The sequence below is a fragment of the Myotis daubentonii genome, chromosome 15 (assembly GCF_963259705.1).
Source record: "Myotis daubentonii chromosome 15, mMyoDau2.1, whole genome shotgun sequence".
Lineage (NCBI taxonomy): Eukaryota > Metazoa > Chordata > Mammalia > Chiroptera > Vespertilionidae > Myotis > Myotis daubentonii.
The window spans coordinates 25,328,751-25,344,795 of NC_081854.1; the positions used below are offsets into that span (position 1 = coordinate 25,328,751).

Here is a 16,045-nt window from a genome sequence, read left to right on the forward strand (position 1 = left end):
ACCTACTTTTTATTCATTCCAGTGTATTTTTTATGTCATATATGTTATTCATGTTTCTGACTGGTTATTTTTCATTGTTTCTGTGTCTCTTCATGATATAGTTCTAAGTTTTTCAGCATCATTATGAACATTACTTTGAACTCTATATCTGAAATATTGCTTACCTCCATTTCATTTACCTCTTTTCCTGGAGATTCTTCCTGTTCTTTCCTTTGAGGCCTGTTTCTTTGTCTTTCTATTTTGGCTATCTCTTTGTATTTATTTCTATGTATTAGATAGAACTGCTATGTGTTTCAGACTTCATCAGGTAGCCTTAATTAGTAGGTGTCCCTTGGGACCAGTGGAGTGGTCTCCTTGGTCTCCTGAGCTGGGTTCTCTAGGAGTGTCCCTTTTGTGGATTATGTGGGCTCTCCTGGTGTAATTGGGTCTTGACTGCTGTTGGCCCATTCATGGGTGGGAACAATATTCAGGCTTAACCTTGACCATGTGTGCAGGCTGCTGTGCAGGTGCAGTTTCGAGATGTCTTATTGGTCTCAGTGGCATCCTTTTCCAGATGACCTGAGCTCTGTATTCCAGCAATGTTTCTTGTGGGTTATGTGTACCCCCTGTTGTAGTTGAGGCTTGATTGCTATTGACCCTTTTGTGGTTTGAGTTAACCTTTCAGAGGCTGTGTGAATATAAGGGTAAACATCAATCACTGTTTATGACATGCTGTATAGGGGTTGCCCCTGAAGCAGGGTTGTTTCCAGCAGGGTCTGATGCCTACCGGGATCCCCTTTAGGGTGTGCCACTTGTGTGGATAGTTGGATTTTGCTCTTGGGTGGGTTTCAGGTGCAGGTTGCTGTCAGACATGCTGTGTAACTGACCTTGGGCTGCCTGTTTCTATCACACTGTTCATTGTTTGTGTCTGCATCTTCTAGATCTGCATTTACATTGGAGGGGTCAATCTGTGTAAAAGGGTCAGCTTCTTCCAACTTCCAGCTGGTGGCAGAACCTTATAGGACTGAGGCTCACTAAGGGCCTTCTCCACTTGTTAGCTACTCTTCCTCTCCCATGAGGTTTCCTGGTCTTCCTTCAAAACCTTCCAACATGGAACTTTAAGCTGAACTCAGGCTATCCAAGATAGGGGTTGTGGCTGCCCTACTTGGGGATCATGCATTCAGGCACTCAATGAGGGGAAAGTAGTCTCCAACTCTAATCCCCCTTAAGAAGCTCACTGCTGTTTAGGGTTGTGTATAGCCAATCTTCTCTGCTGGAGCAAGTTCAGCCACCCTGGGCTAAATCAGAAGTCTCCCGTTGAGGATGTTGCTGGCCCAGCCCACAGGAAGAGGAATCACTTTCCTCACTATCTGAAAATAATAGCCTCTGACGGTCTCACACTTTGAATGTCTTCATTCTGAGCCATTCTCCCACCCCCCGTCACACACACACACACACACACACACACACACACACACACACCGAACTGTACCCAGTGGAGTATCCAGTATTGGCAGGGCTCATCCAAGCAGTTTACCATCTGGGGTGGTCCATGTAACCTGTAGGAGGGTTATGGCACTCCTCCTTTCCATGGTGGCATGGGCTGAACTCACAGGGGAGTCTGAACCTGCCCTCCTACCCGCAAAGCAGCCTCAGAGCCCATCACTTACCTGTCTGGCTCCTAGACAAAAGCTTCCCCAGGTGACACAGTCTGAAAATCCCAGCTCTGGTACCACTCCCCTGCACCTTCTCACCACCTAACCAAGCAGAAGTGGGCCGAAAATCAGCCCTATGGAGCATTCCTATCTCTCCATGAAGTTAGTCCCAGCAGTCCAGGGCTAAAATTTCCAGCTTCACTTGGGCTCTGAACCCAGCAGTACAGGCCAAATATCCCAGCCCTGTGCCATTCCCCTGTGCTGCTGAACCTAGCAGGACTGGAGCCATCCATGCATCTCAACAAGTTGGGGGAGACCGTTCTTCTTCCCCAAGCCACACAGTTTAGTCACTGTCTGGATCTCCGCCCCAAAATAGAGGGCCTCTTAAAGACACTGCCAGGTTCAGCCAGCAGACCCTTCTGCAGGGCCCAGTTACAAAAGCATGGCCTTTCCAGCAGTTGGAGACCAGAGCAAACTCTCCAGACTCTTGCTGTAACAATAGGAGCACTCCTTCCCTGACATGGTGTGATCAGAATCTCCCAGGCAGACAGAATTCCACTGATTTTTTCACCGTTGATGCTATACAGGCTTCTCTTTCAATCTATTGTTCTGGGTTAGAGATCCCTGTGTAGGGTTGAGACCCCATGCTCTTATAGAGGGGAAGCTTTGTAACAGTGATATATCCCTCCAGCTTCTCAGCCGCCCCTGCATCTCCCCTTCCCCATCTCTGCCCTTTTTAACAGTTTCTGTGGCTTTTTCTGTACTCCTTGGTTATAATATTCCAGATCAGCTATACTTCAAGTGATTTTTCAAGTTAATTGGTCTATAATTTAGCTGTAAATCTGATGTGGGGCTGGGAGCAAGTGGCTGCCATTTCCAGCCTCTCTGCAACCATCTTGGAACCTCATTTGGGACTTTAAAGTCTCATTTTACTTTTGCCAATTTTTACTTCATGTATTTTGAAACTGTACACATATGTATACATTTGTAATTGTTATATTTTACTACATAATGGTGTATTTACTTTTATCATAGACTTTTTGCTTTTACTATAGCCAAATCAGCTTTTCCATAGTTACTGTTTATATGTTTTTCCATCCTTTTTCTCTTAGTATATTTGTGACTATGTTATTTAAAGTATGTCTTTTATAGACTGAACATATTTGAATGTTGCTTTTTAGACATTCTAATAATTTTGCCCTTTTTATTGCAGTGTTTAGTCCATTTACTTTTAACACAATTAAAGGTATAATTGGATTTAGGGCTGCCATTTTGGTGTTTGTTTTCTGTTTGCCTAATCTGTTTGTTTTTTTAACCCATTTAATATAATTTATATTATAGGGGAGTTTTAGGTTCACAGTACAAATGAATAGAAAGTACAGAGAGTCTGGACAACAAAGATGGCATAGATAAACACCTGAACTTGCTGCTGCGCACAACCACATTAAAACTACAACTAAAAGGCAAAACTAATATCATCCAGAACCACAGGAAGGCTGGCTGAGTGGAAATTCTACAACTAGAAGGAAAGAGAAAAGCACATTGAGTCCAGTAGGAGGTGCAGAGGTGTGGAAGTGTGGAGGTACAGAGGCGCGCGCAAAAGGGGCTGGCAGCTTGGTACGCAGTTGTCTTTTTCAATCTGGAGGGAGATACAAGCTCCCGACTGCTCTGAACTCCAGTTCCGAGTGAGAATTTGGGGACCCAGACTCATACGGAGAGAAACTGTACTGTCTGGCATTGGGCAGGAACATGAGGGCAGCTTTCTCGCAGAGGTACTTGCAGCGTTCATTGTTCCAGCACAGGGCCGCAGGACACAGACACTGGGACCTCTCTGAGGCAAAGCAGACTGGCAGCCATTGTGGTTTTCTCCGCCCTGGTGATTCCCTGAGACCCCGCCCCACCCAATTAACAACCCCACCCAAGCTTTGTGCAGAGGCTTTTGAATATGAATGGCCTGGCTTTTCTCCACCTAAAAACCTGTCAAATTGTAGCTGGGTCAGAGAACCCGAGAGCTTCCAAAAGAAGGCCTAAGGCTCGTCAGCAACCTGCATTGCTTCACAGCTGCGCCTCATCTGGCACCACCAAACCCCAAACAAAGAAGAGGAATCTGCAGATCTCTCTGTAGCTCCTGCTGGGTGGCCTCAGGCAGTGGCTGACTTTGCACCTCCTTGGAGATCCAAGAGTCAGTGTACCCAGTGGTGAGAGTGAGACCATCCAGATTATAGCTCTTCAGATCCATAAGAGACATACTCAGGGGGCAGACTCAGTGAGCACCAAAGCCCCACTGAAGCAAGACCTGCCCCATAAGGGTGTCTCCAGCACAGAAGCTCTCCCATTTTAGACACAACTGTTCCTCACAGCCAATTATCCTGGAGGTCAATTCCTCCCAGTGATATCAACAGCAATCAAGGCTTAACTACAACAAGGTGGTGCACACAGCCCACAAAGGGGTGCACCAAGAGTGTCTACCTCAGGTAATTAGGGAGGCTGAGCCACTGGGCCTTATAGGACACCTAGCACACATAGCCACTCTATCAACACAGGAAAGCAGCCAAAATGCGGAGACAAAGAAACAGGTCACAAATGAAAGAAATGGAGGAAAGCAAACTACTGGATATAGAGTTCAAAACCATGGTTATAAGGTTACTCAGGAATCTTTAAAAACCTCCGAGAAATATAGTGAGACCCTCAAAGATATGAAAAAGGACCAATTAGAAATTAAGCATACACTGACTGAAATAAAGAGTAATATACAGAGATCCAACAGCAGACTAGAGGGTCACAAGAATCAAGTCAAAGATTTGAAGTACAAAGAAGTAAAAAACACCCAACTGGAAAAGCAAAAGGAAAAAATAATACAAAAATATGAAGATAATGTAAGGAGCCTCTGGGACAACTTCAAGTGTACCAACATCTGAATGAGAGAGAGAGCAAGATATTGAAAACCTATTTGAAGAAATAATGACAGAAAACTTCCCCTACCTGGTGAAAGAAATAGACTTACAAGTCCAGGAAGCACAGAGAACCCCAAACAAAAGGAATCCAAAGAGGACCACACCAAGACACATCATAATTAAAATGCCAAGGGCAAAAGACAAAGAGAATCTTAAAAGCAGCAGGAGAAAAAAAGTTAGTTACCTACAAGGGAGTACCCATATTACTGTCAGCTGATTTCTCAACAGAAACTATGCAGGCCAGAAGAGAGTGGCAAGAAATATTCAAAGTGATGAATAATAAGAACCTACAACCAAGATTACCCAGCAAAGCTATCATTTAGAATTGAAGGTCAGATAAAGAGTTTCACAGATAAGAAAAAGCTAAAGGAGTTCATCACCACCAAACCAGTATTATATGAAATGCTGAAAGGTATTCTTTAAGAAGAGGAAGAAGAAGAAAAAGATAAAGGTAAAAATTATGAACAACAAAGTGACAACAAATACATATCTATCAATAAGTGAATCTAAAAATCAAGTGAATAAAAAGTCTGACGAACAGAATAATCTGGTGAATAGAATAGAATCAGGGGCATAGAAAGGGAGTGGACTGACAATTCTCAGGGGGAAGGGAGTGTGGGGGATGTGGGAAGAGACTGGACAAAAATCGTACACCTATGGATGAGGACGGTGGTGGGGAGGGACTTGTGGAAAGGGGATGGGGGGAACTGGCTGGAGGGGAGCTATTGGGGCAAAAAGAGGAACAACTGTAATAATCTGAACAATAAAGATTTATTTTAAATAAATAAATAAATAAATAAATAAATAAATAAATAGAAAGAAAGAAAGTACAGAGAGTCTCAATTTACCCCCTACCCCGCAAATGCATAACCTCCTCCACTATCAACATCTTCCATACTGACACATCATTATCCCCCAAAGTTCATAGTTTACATTAGTGTTCATTCATGGTGTTGTGTGTTCTATACACTTTGAGAAATGTATGATGACATATATCCACCACTAGAGGCCTGATGCACAAAATTCATGCACGGGAGGGGTCCCCTCAGCCCAGCCTTTACCCTCTCCAATCTAAGACCCCCCGGGTGATGTCTGACTGCTGGTTTAGGCCTGATCACCCCTAACCACCTCTGCCTGCTGGCCCGATTGCCCCTAACTGCCCTCCCTGCTGTCCTGGTCATCCCTAACTGCCCCCCCACCGGCCTGATCGCCCCTAACTGCCCCCCCTGCAGGCCTGGTTGCCCCTTAACTGCCCCCCGTGCCGGCCTGGTCACCCCTAACTGCCCCCCCCTGCGGGCCTGGTCACCCCCAACTGCCCTCCTTCCAGCCTGGTTTCCCCCAACTGCCCCACATGCCAGCCTGGTTGACCCCAACTGGCCCCCCGCCAGCTTGGTCACCCTATGCAGCCTGCTGTTCAGTCATTTGGTCGTCCCTCACTAACCCCCCTGCCAGCTTTGTCACCCCACACAGCCTGCCAGCCTACTGTTCAGTCATTACTAATACTGTGACAGCGTCCTGGACAATTTGCATATTCCACTATTATTAGTATAGATTATAGTATTATACAGAACAGTTTTACTGCCCTAAAAATCTTCTGTGCTCTACCTACTCATCACTTCCTCTCCTCTAATCTCTGGCATCCTCTAATCTTTTTACTGTCTCAATAAATTTGCCTTTGCCTTGTATAGTTGAAATGATAAAGTATGTAGTCTTTGATTGGTGTCTTACACTTCATAATATTCATTAAGGTTCCTTCTAACATGTTTTTGTTCATTTTTTCCTAATTTTCTCTTATTTTGTGTAAGTCAAATACATTTTAATAATATATATTTATTTATCTATTGACATTTTAGTTATCGCTGTATTAGTATTGCTTTAAGGATTACAACATGCATCTTTTTTAAAAATATATTTGTTTATTTCAGAGAGGGAAAGGTAGAAACATCAATGATGAGAGAGAATCAGTGATTGGCTTCCTCTTGCATGACCCCCACTGGAGATTGAGCCCACAACCCATAGTTCATAGGTCGATGCTCAACCACTGAACCACACCAGCCAGGAACAGCATGCATCTTTAACTCATTATGATTTACTTAGAGAGAATACTGAATTACTAAAGGAATATACATCAATCTTACAACATTATAGATATGTTTCCTGATATCCCCATCTTTTGTTTTTTGGGTTTGTTTTGGTTTTGGTTTTGCCATGTATGGGATATTTATGTTTGTAAATAATTGGTTTTAGAATGCTTATTTTAAATCAACGACCTACAACCCACAAGCCAAATCCAAACTGTTATCTGCCTTTGTACAAACTGTGAGTTAGGAATTTTTTTTATAGTTCACAAATGTTTGAAAAATGCAAAAGTAAAATATTTCTGTTCTATGAAAGTTTTATAAAGTTCCGATTTAGTGTCCATACCTGAAATTTTATTGAAACACACTTTGCTCATTCATTTTACATACTGTTGTGGTTGCTTTCATGCTAAAAGAACAGAAAATGTTCACCAACACTTGCTTAACGTAGTCATGTCTTTTAAAGAAGGAAAGAAATTAATACTTATAGTCTTTCATAATATAAATTTTTTCATCCTCTTCATTCCTTCCTAAAGATCTTAGTTATCATTGGGTGACATTTTTTTATCTTCAATCTGAAGAACTTCCTTTACGTGGTTATGTATTGCTAGTGATGAATTATCTCAGATTTTACCTGAAAAGAGCTTTTATGTTGTCTTTATTTTTAATAGATAATTTTGCCTTAAATATTCTTGGTTGACATTATCTTTGACTTTTAACAATTTGATGAGGGTTTTCTAGGGTGTGGTTTTCTCTGATTTTTGTCCTTTTGAGATTCATTATGCTTTTTTGGTATATGGAAGCTAAAGTTTTTGCTAACTATGAATGTGTTAGGCCATTATTACCTTAAAATTTTTTCAAGCTCTTTTTTTTTCTCTTTCTGGCACATTAATTACATCTTTATTGGATTATTTTGAAATTGACCCACAGATCTCTGTTTCTATTAATTTTTCCTTATTCTTTATTCTTTCTATTCCGATTGCTTACTTTCTATTGACCTGTTTACAAGGTTGCTGATTCTTTTTTCTATTTCTGGCCAGCTACTGAGTCTATGTAGTGAAGTTTTCATATGAGTTATTGTACTTTTAATTCTAGTATTTTATTTGGTCTTTTTTATAGTTTACATTCTGGCACTCCATGCCAAGCTTTCCATACTTCTTTGAAACGTTTAGAATAAATACTTGGAAGCCTTTTGGGACAAAATACAACATTGTGGCCCACTAATTACTTAGTTACTCTATCATTTTCTGAATATGGGTCATTTTCTCCCTCCTTTGTTTTTGTTTTGTTTTCTTTGCATGTTCAGTCATTTTAGCTAAAAACTTGGGCTTTGTGAATACTTATTTATAGTAATTCAAAATCAGTTATATCTATTGTTCTAATGATTATTGTGTGTTTTTTCTAGCAGATGATTCACTTAGTTGGATTCAAGCTTCATATTCTGCCCTACTGTGCCCCCCATCCCCACCCTCAATTTCCACTTCAAGTATGAAGCAGCTCATATATTTGCTTAGTTTTTTAAACTCCAGCTACTGCTTTTTACCCTGGCCCACTAAGGAGAGGTAGGTTCTCCTTCTCCTCATGTTCTTTAGCTCTCAGGCAAGGAGTTGATTAGTGCTTATACATAGCTTTGGGGGCTTACTTTCTGCTGTTTTCTTTTTCCCAGGGTTTTACCCTTTATACTATCCTACTGTTTTGTCAGCCTCAATTTCTAATACCTGCGCCTGTAAGACTTAAGTTTTATTCTCTTTGAGCTATCAGCAAGTTGTGGAATGCTGGTAATAAAAAATACAGAAATCTCAATCTCTTTAGGAGCACTTTTATTTTTTAAAACTTTATTCTGATATCTTTCTGTCTGCTTTTCCTAAGCCCTCTGTGATCTCTCCAACAATTGCTTAATTTAACTCAACCTGGAGTTCTGGCAGAGTTTAGACCAGCCGTGGGCAAACTACGGCCTGCGGGCCGGATCCGGCCCGTTTGAAATGAATAAAACTAAAAAAAAAAAAGACCGTACCCTTTTATGTAATGATGTTTACTTTGAATTTATATTAGTTCACACAAACACTCCATCCATGCTTTTGTTCCGGCCCTCCGGTCCAGTTTAAGAACCCATTGTGGCCCTCGAGTTACAAGATACAGTATGTCATGGTTTAGACTCAGAATTTAGGTCTTATCTCTTCTACAGTTCTCTAGCTTTAAGAATTTATCCCTAATTCTTCAGCTCGTCTGCCATCCTGTTCTATACCACCTTTGAGGAAGTACTCTGTGATTTTCTACCTTAACAGCTATGTGATTTGGGGTACAATACTTCATGCAAAAAAGCCACAAACTTAACAGTCTTACCCATTGTAGGTGCTGTCTTTTAAGGATATTTCTGCTTGTTTTGGTTGCCTTTCAGTGCTATTAGTTGGTTATTATATATTGTATTCAGATTTTATCATTATTACTAGAGGCCTGGTGCACTGGTGGGGTCCCTCAGCCTGGCCTGCACCCTCTCACAGCCCGGGACCACTCTGGGGATGTAGCAGTACACAAAGCCGCAGATGGCTGGGGAAGAGCCCAAGCCGGGGCCGGGAGCCACTCCCACTCATCCCAGCCCTGTGGCACCTGCTGCTGTGGAGGCAGGAGAGGCTCGTGCTGCCAGAGCTGCACACACCAGCCTTGAGCCCAGCTTCTAGCTGAGCAGCGCTCCTGCTGTGGGAGTGCACTGACCACCAGGGGGCAGCTCCTGCATTTAGCATCTGCCCCTGGTGGTCAGTGCATGTCATAGCTACCAGTTGACTGATCATTTGGTCGTTCAGTCATTCAGTCACTTAGGCTTTTATATAGAGAGATTAGAGGCCTGGTGCACAGATTTGTGCACTAGTGGGGTCCCTCAGCCTGGTCTGCGGGGATCAGGCCAAAAAAGGCTCCCCAACATCCCCTGAGGGGTCCCGGATTGCAAAGGGGTGCAGGCCAGACCCAGGGACCACACCAGTGCATGATTGGGGCCGGAGGGGACTGCAGGAGGGCTCCAGGGCGTGTCCAGCCCATCTCACGCAGTCCTGATCGGACCATCAGGGCTAGCCAGCCAGGGAGGGACCTCAGGAGGTTGGCCGGCTGGGGAGGGACCGCAGGAGGGCTCCAAGGTGTGTCAGGCCCCTCTTGCCCAGTCCCAATTGAGGCCATCTCACCCAGCCCCAATGGGGGGCTGATTGAGGCCAGCCGGCCAGGGAGGGACTTCAGGAGGTTGGCTGGCCAGGGAAGGACTGCAGGAGGGTTCCAAAGCATGTCCGGCCTGTCTCGCCCAATCCTGACCGGCCAGACCGCAGCAGCAAGCTAACCTACCAGTTGGAGCATCTGCCCCCAGGTGGTCAGTGCACGTCATAGCGATTGGTCAAATGGTCGAATGGTCTTTTATTATATAGGATCTGAGGTATTGTTTTCCTGGCCAATTCACTGTATGATCACTTCATGCCAAAACTCACTTCCATGCATTTTAAAACCATATTCTTCTTGCACATTACAGTAATCTTGAAGGGGGAGAAATTAACCTCCTCATTGGATGCTGAGAAAATTGTTCTGCTGTTATGACATACTGCATCTTGTACATACTTCTGTTGTACTACTTGTAATACCTTGCAGGTTTGTGTTTACACATGCTTTCTTGAAGGTATATGTTACAAGTTTTGAGGCTGTAACTTCTTGTAAGCAGGGACATTGTTTTGTATGTCTTCTTTTTAATATGTTTTTATTGATTTTTAGAGAGAGAGGAAGGGAAAGAGATAGATAGAAACATCAGTGAGAGAGAAACATCACCAATCAGCTGCCTCCTGCATGCCCCCTATTGGGGATAAAGCCCGCAACCCAGGCATGTGCCCTGGCCAGGAATCAAACCCATGTCCTATTGGTTCATGGGTCAATGCTCAACCACTGAGCCACACTGGCTGAGCTGTTTTGTATGTCTTGGCATCCCAGTGAATGAATGCAGATTTAGGGTACAAAGTGACTTCACAGTAAATAGTTTAAAATAAGTTACTAAATAAATTTGGTGGCAGGTACTTATACTTTGATTTTGTTTTCCTCACAATGTAAATCACAAAAATGACAGGCTTTCTTTACAAGTTTTCTTATGAATGCCACAAAGAAACAGGATCAAAACTAGTGCCTAATATCTAGTCAACTTGTTGTGAACACAGTTTCTATTCATTGCAGGGATTAGTGTCTTTCAAGGATGTAACTGTGGACTTCACACAGGAGGAATGGCAGCACCTGGATCCTGCTCAGAAGACTCTATACATGGATGTGATGTTGGAAAACTATTGTCACCTCATTTCTGTGGGTAAGAAAACCTTTCTGACACTTTCAGTAGCATGTATTTTCTTTCATAGTGCCTAAAGTATGTGTGATCTTGAATTTCAGGGATAACAGGTGATGATTCCTTTGTGGTTAACAGAAAGAATGATTATATCTTTCACTTGCACAGTACAAGGTGTTAAGTTTACTGTTACACAAAGGTGTATCTTAATATGCAGTATTGGAAATGCAGTATTAAAAAAAACCTTACTAGTTTTTTCCAAGTATATTGAACCTTAAGCAACTTAATCCAAATCTTTCCTTATCAGGGTGTCACATGACCAAGCCTGATGTGATCCTGAAGCTGGAACGAGGAGAAGAGCCATGGACATCATTGACAGGTCAGACCTGCTTAGGTGAGTTTCTGACTCTAAAACAGATGAAACTAGTGGAATATAAAGGTTTAAATGGTTATGAAGTTGGTGATAAGATATCTATCACTTGTTACTTATTATTGTTTTTTATATGAAATTGAAATGCTTAATTATTCAAGGATTAACATAATAAGTCTTAATCTGGTCTTTTCAAATTTATTTCTCTCTTGGAAACTCTTCCTAATTTCCACTTAATCCAGTCTACTAACTTTTCTCCAACAATGTAGGATTTGTCATATCTGTGTTTTTCATTGTATTGTATTCTCACTTTCACAAACTGTGTATCTTATGGTTCAGTCATGAGATTTCTTCTCCACAAATTATTGCTTGACTACTCATCGTATCCACTGTTGTGTTTTTTTCTGTTAATTCCCTTGCTACTTATGAATTATAACATATATAGTAGTTGGATATGATTAGATAGTGTAATATCTGATTGTACATGGTTTATGCTTAAGAATCCTTTCCCTCAAAGATAAGATCCCTTGTTTCAGTCTTTGCTGTAGATATTTAGTACTTGCTTCATGAACTTTTTGTGGAGCTATACAGGGGAGATATCTTGTTTCCCTCATTCAGAAAGCATGTACTTATAAGTTCCTTTCAGGATATACCTGTTTAGGCCATGGCAGTATGCATTCTGAATAAAATGTTTTGTTTCTACCAAACACTACCTATGACACATAAAATCAATGTAAACTTTTTATGGCTGAGATTTGTCAGATATAGGAACAACCCTTAAAACTTGCTTGAATATGAAGAGTGATTCTAAGGGGTTTAAAGTTTTGTTTACAGAATAAATTCCTTGTATGTTAGTATTGATGGTAATGGACTCAAGGCATAAAAATATTTGTGAGCCTAGGTTTAGCATTGCCCCACTAGATTTGGATGATTGCAAAGTAACAGAAGTCAAATATAGCTCTAAACTTACAAGAGAAATGAAGGTGAAAGTTAAAGAACAATCTAGAACCAGAATGAACAATCTCATCTGGAGTTGGGAATGTTACTGTAAATTGGGGAAATTGAACAGTCTTTCTTTAAACCTGAAAAAATAAGTCAGCAATTAAAAAGAGGAATAGTTATAATTGATGGTCATCAGAGGTTTTTTTTAACAATTCTGAAAGAATTGGTAGTAACAGCAATCTGAATACACCAGTGAGTATAACCCTAGTCAGTTTTAAATTTCCTGTTGTGTTCTCTTAGTTTTGTTTTTTTGTTGTTGTGTTTTGTTTTTTTTTCAGAAGAGATAATGATTCCCAGCTATATGGAGAAGTAGACTAAGACTATAGGATAGTTTTTCTAAACACTAGGAAATTAATTGATGCTTAGAATCATTAATTAACTATTGATAGCTACAAGGACAGGGGTGGTAGAACAACTAGAAGTGTTTTACCTTGCAATCCAAAAGTGATAATTAAAAGTATAGGCTCGGATCTGTGTCCTCCCAAAGTAATCCTTTCTCTAATATTTTCCCTGAATAAGCTTATCTACTAATCTTGTCCATCCTACTTAAAGCTTAATGCCCTTGATAGTTTCACTTTATTGCCTATGAATCTACCTATCAAAACATCAATCCCTCTTCCACTATTTTTGTCTTCTCTTCACTGCTTCTTATGTTCAGTCACCTTTATGTATGATGTTCTGGTGCAAAGTGGAAAAGTTATTAGCATTCATTGCTTATTTTTTTATTTTCCACACTGAAGCAGATGTTTCATTTAGCTTTTGTGTCCCATGCAGTGAGTAATTTGTCTGAAGTCTTCTTTTGCCTCACATAATAGACCTTAGTTCAATTCCTTTTCATAGCAAATGTGTGAACATTCACAAGTTATTATTATATTCTTTTCTAGAAAAAAACTGGAAAGCTGAAGACTTTATAGTGAAATTCAAGGAACACCAACCTAAGTATTCTAGATCAGTTGTATTCATCAGTCACAAAACACTGATTCAGGAGAACAATAATGTGTATGACAACACACTTACTTTAAGCAAAAACCCTATAAATTCAAAAAATCTAATTCCTGAATATAACCATTATGGAAAGATTTTTAAAAATGTATCAGAATTAATCATCAATAATATAAGTCCTGCAAGAAAGAGGCATAGTGAGTGTGATGGATATGAGAAGCCACTCTTTATTGCTAAATCAGAGACAGCTCACTATGGAGTCAAATCCCATAATCAAAATGGTAGGGCTATCAGTCATAATGAAGTTCGGATGCAGTATCGTAAGATGGAAACTCCAGCACAGTCATTTGGATATAATGACTGCGAGAAATTATTGCTTAAAAAAGGAAGCTTACTTACATATCAGAGAACATACATAAAAGAAAACACATCTGAATATAATAAAAGGAGAAGAGCAACCAATATTGAAAAAAAACATATTTGCACTGAATGTGGAAAGTCCTTCTGCAGGAAGTCAGTGTTGATTCTGCATCAGGGAATTCACACAGAGGAAAAACCCTATCAATGTCATGAGTGTGGAAGTTCATTTAGAAGGAAGTCATATCTCACTGATCATCAGAGAACACACACAGGAGAGAAACCCTTTGTTTGTAATGAATGTGGTAAGTCCTTTCGTCTAAAGACAGCCCTCACTGATCATCAGAGAACACATACAGGGGAGAAATCATATGAATGTCTACAGTGTAGGAATGCCTTCAGATTGAAGTCACATCTAATCCGTCATCAGAGAACTCATACAGGAGAGAAACCATATGAGTGTAATGACTGTGGGAAGTCTTTCCGCCAGAAGACAACACTCTCTCTACATCAGAGAATTCATACAGGAGAGAAGCCTTATATTTGTGTAGAATGTGGGAAGTCCTTTCACCAGAAGGCAAACCTTACTGTACATCAGAGAACTCATACAGGGGAAAAGCCGTATATTTGTAATGAATGTGGGAAATCCTTTTCCCAGAAGACAACTCTTGCTCTTCATGAGAAAACTCATAATAAGGAGAAACCCTATATTTGTAATGAATGTGGAAAGTCCTTCCGCCAGAAGACAACCCTTGTATCACATCAGAGAACACATACTGGGGAAAAATCTTATGAATGCCCTCACTGTGGGAAGGCCTTTAGAATGAAATCATACCTCATTGATCATCACAGAACTCACACGGGAGAGAAACCATATGAATGTAATGAATGTGGAAAATCCTTTAGTCAGAAGACAAATCTCAATCTACACCAGAGAATCCATACAGGGGAAAAACCCTATATTTGTAATGAATGTGGGAAGTCCTTTCGCCAGAAAGCAACCCTCACTGTACATCACAAAATACATACGGGTCAGAAATCCTATGAATGTTCTCAGTGTGGGAAAGCCTTTAGCAGGAAGTCCTATCTCATTCATCATCAAAGAACTCATACAGGAGAGAAACCATACAAGTGCAATGAATGTGAAAAGTGCTTCCGCCAGAAGACAAATCTCATTGTACATCAGAGAACTCACACAGGGGAGAAACCCTATATTTGTAATGAGTGTGGTAAGTCCTTTAGTTATAAGAGAAACCTCATTGTCCATCAGAGAACTCACAAGGGAGAAAAAATGGACATGCAATAAAATGTGATTTCTTTGGGAAGCCTTCCTTCCCAAGTTATTGTAAAACTTTAGTTTTTAAAAGCATGCTAATAAGGTCATTTTAATAACAGATGTTATTAATTTAAAGTACCATACAGCATAACTTTTTACTGCTTACTAGCATATAAATTGGTATGATCATTGTTACTGAACTCTATCAGCAGTGAATCTAATTTTTGTTTTCAAGTTCTGATGACTCAATTTACTTTTTAAAAATGTATACAGGGAGAGGCAAGAATTTTAAATGGCCAAAAGCATTAGTCTTCATAACAGAAATGAAATATGAACTATATTTCTCATTGCATTCGGTGAAAAAAACACACATAGTTATTACTTCCCCAAAGATTATCACTTCCCTGGCTTACAACAGCATGAAGTAGTTTTTGCATGTTTTTACATATTTTTATCATACATCATGAATTCTTTTGTGTCTTTTTTCACGCAACATTCTGAAGATTCATGCATTGTGTGGCAGTAGTGTTTTCATATTTATTTTGTATAGTATTCCACTTTAAAAAGAGCCTGCTATTTATCCTCTTGATGGTTATTTGTATTTTTTATAATTTTGTGTTATAATAAAGTTACTACTATAAGTATTCTTGTATATTTCTTTGTGCATGTGTGTATGTATTTCTGTTGATTTTACATTAAGACTGGAATTATTCCATCCAAGGGAATATGTAAGCTTTTTCAGTTTATGATAGATACTGCCAAACATCTCGGACCTTTCTCAACTTTGGAAAGTAACAGCTCTGATTGTAATCAATGTGGAGAAAGGTCTTTAGTAATCATTCAACTGGAGAATTCCTATTAAATCAAATCCTTATGATGTCATACTTGTGAGAATGTTGTTAATCATGAATATATGAATGTCATTAATGTAGAAAGATCTTTAGTTGTGGCTGAATCCTTACACAATGCTATTGGAGGGAATCCTATAGTTGTCATGATTAAAGGGGTAATTTTAGGCATAGTTTACACCTAATTCAACATCAAAGAGTTCATTCTAGAGACAGGGAGGTTAAGAAGGAACATAGGTGAGTAAAATTTGGGAGTATAGTTGTTATAGTAGGCACAGTTACAGGAA

At 40.3% G+C, this 16,045-nt stretch overlaps 1 protein-coding gene across 2 annotated transcripts in view; it reads left to right on the top strand.

The window, feature by feature from the left end:
* ZNF567 (zinc finger protein 567) overlaps positions 1 to 15,694 on the top strand; it is a 60,342-nt gene extending 44,648 nt beyond the window's left edge. The window contains exons 4-6 of one of the 2 annotated variants that reach the window (XM_059666884.1): positions 10,861 to 10,987; positions 11,271 to 11,357; positions 13,220 to 15,694. In XM_059666884.1, the coding sequence (XP_059522867.1) occupies positions 10,861 to 10,987; positions 11,271 to 11,357; positions 13,220 to 14,940 (1,935 nt within the window). In that variant the 3' untranslated portion in view covers positions 14,941 to 15,694. The remainder of the gene's footprint in view (positions 1 to 10,860; positions 10,988 to 11,270; positions 11,358 to 13,219) is intronic. The other variant, XM_059666885.1, reaches the window with a different exon arrangement.
* Positions 15,695 to 16,045: the final 351 nt, after the last annotated feature.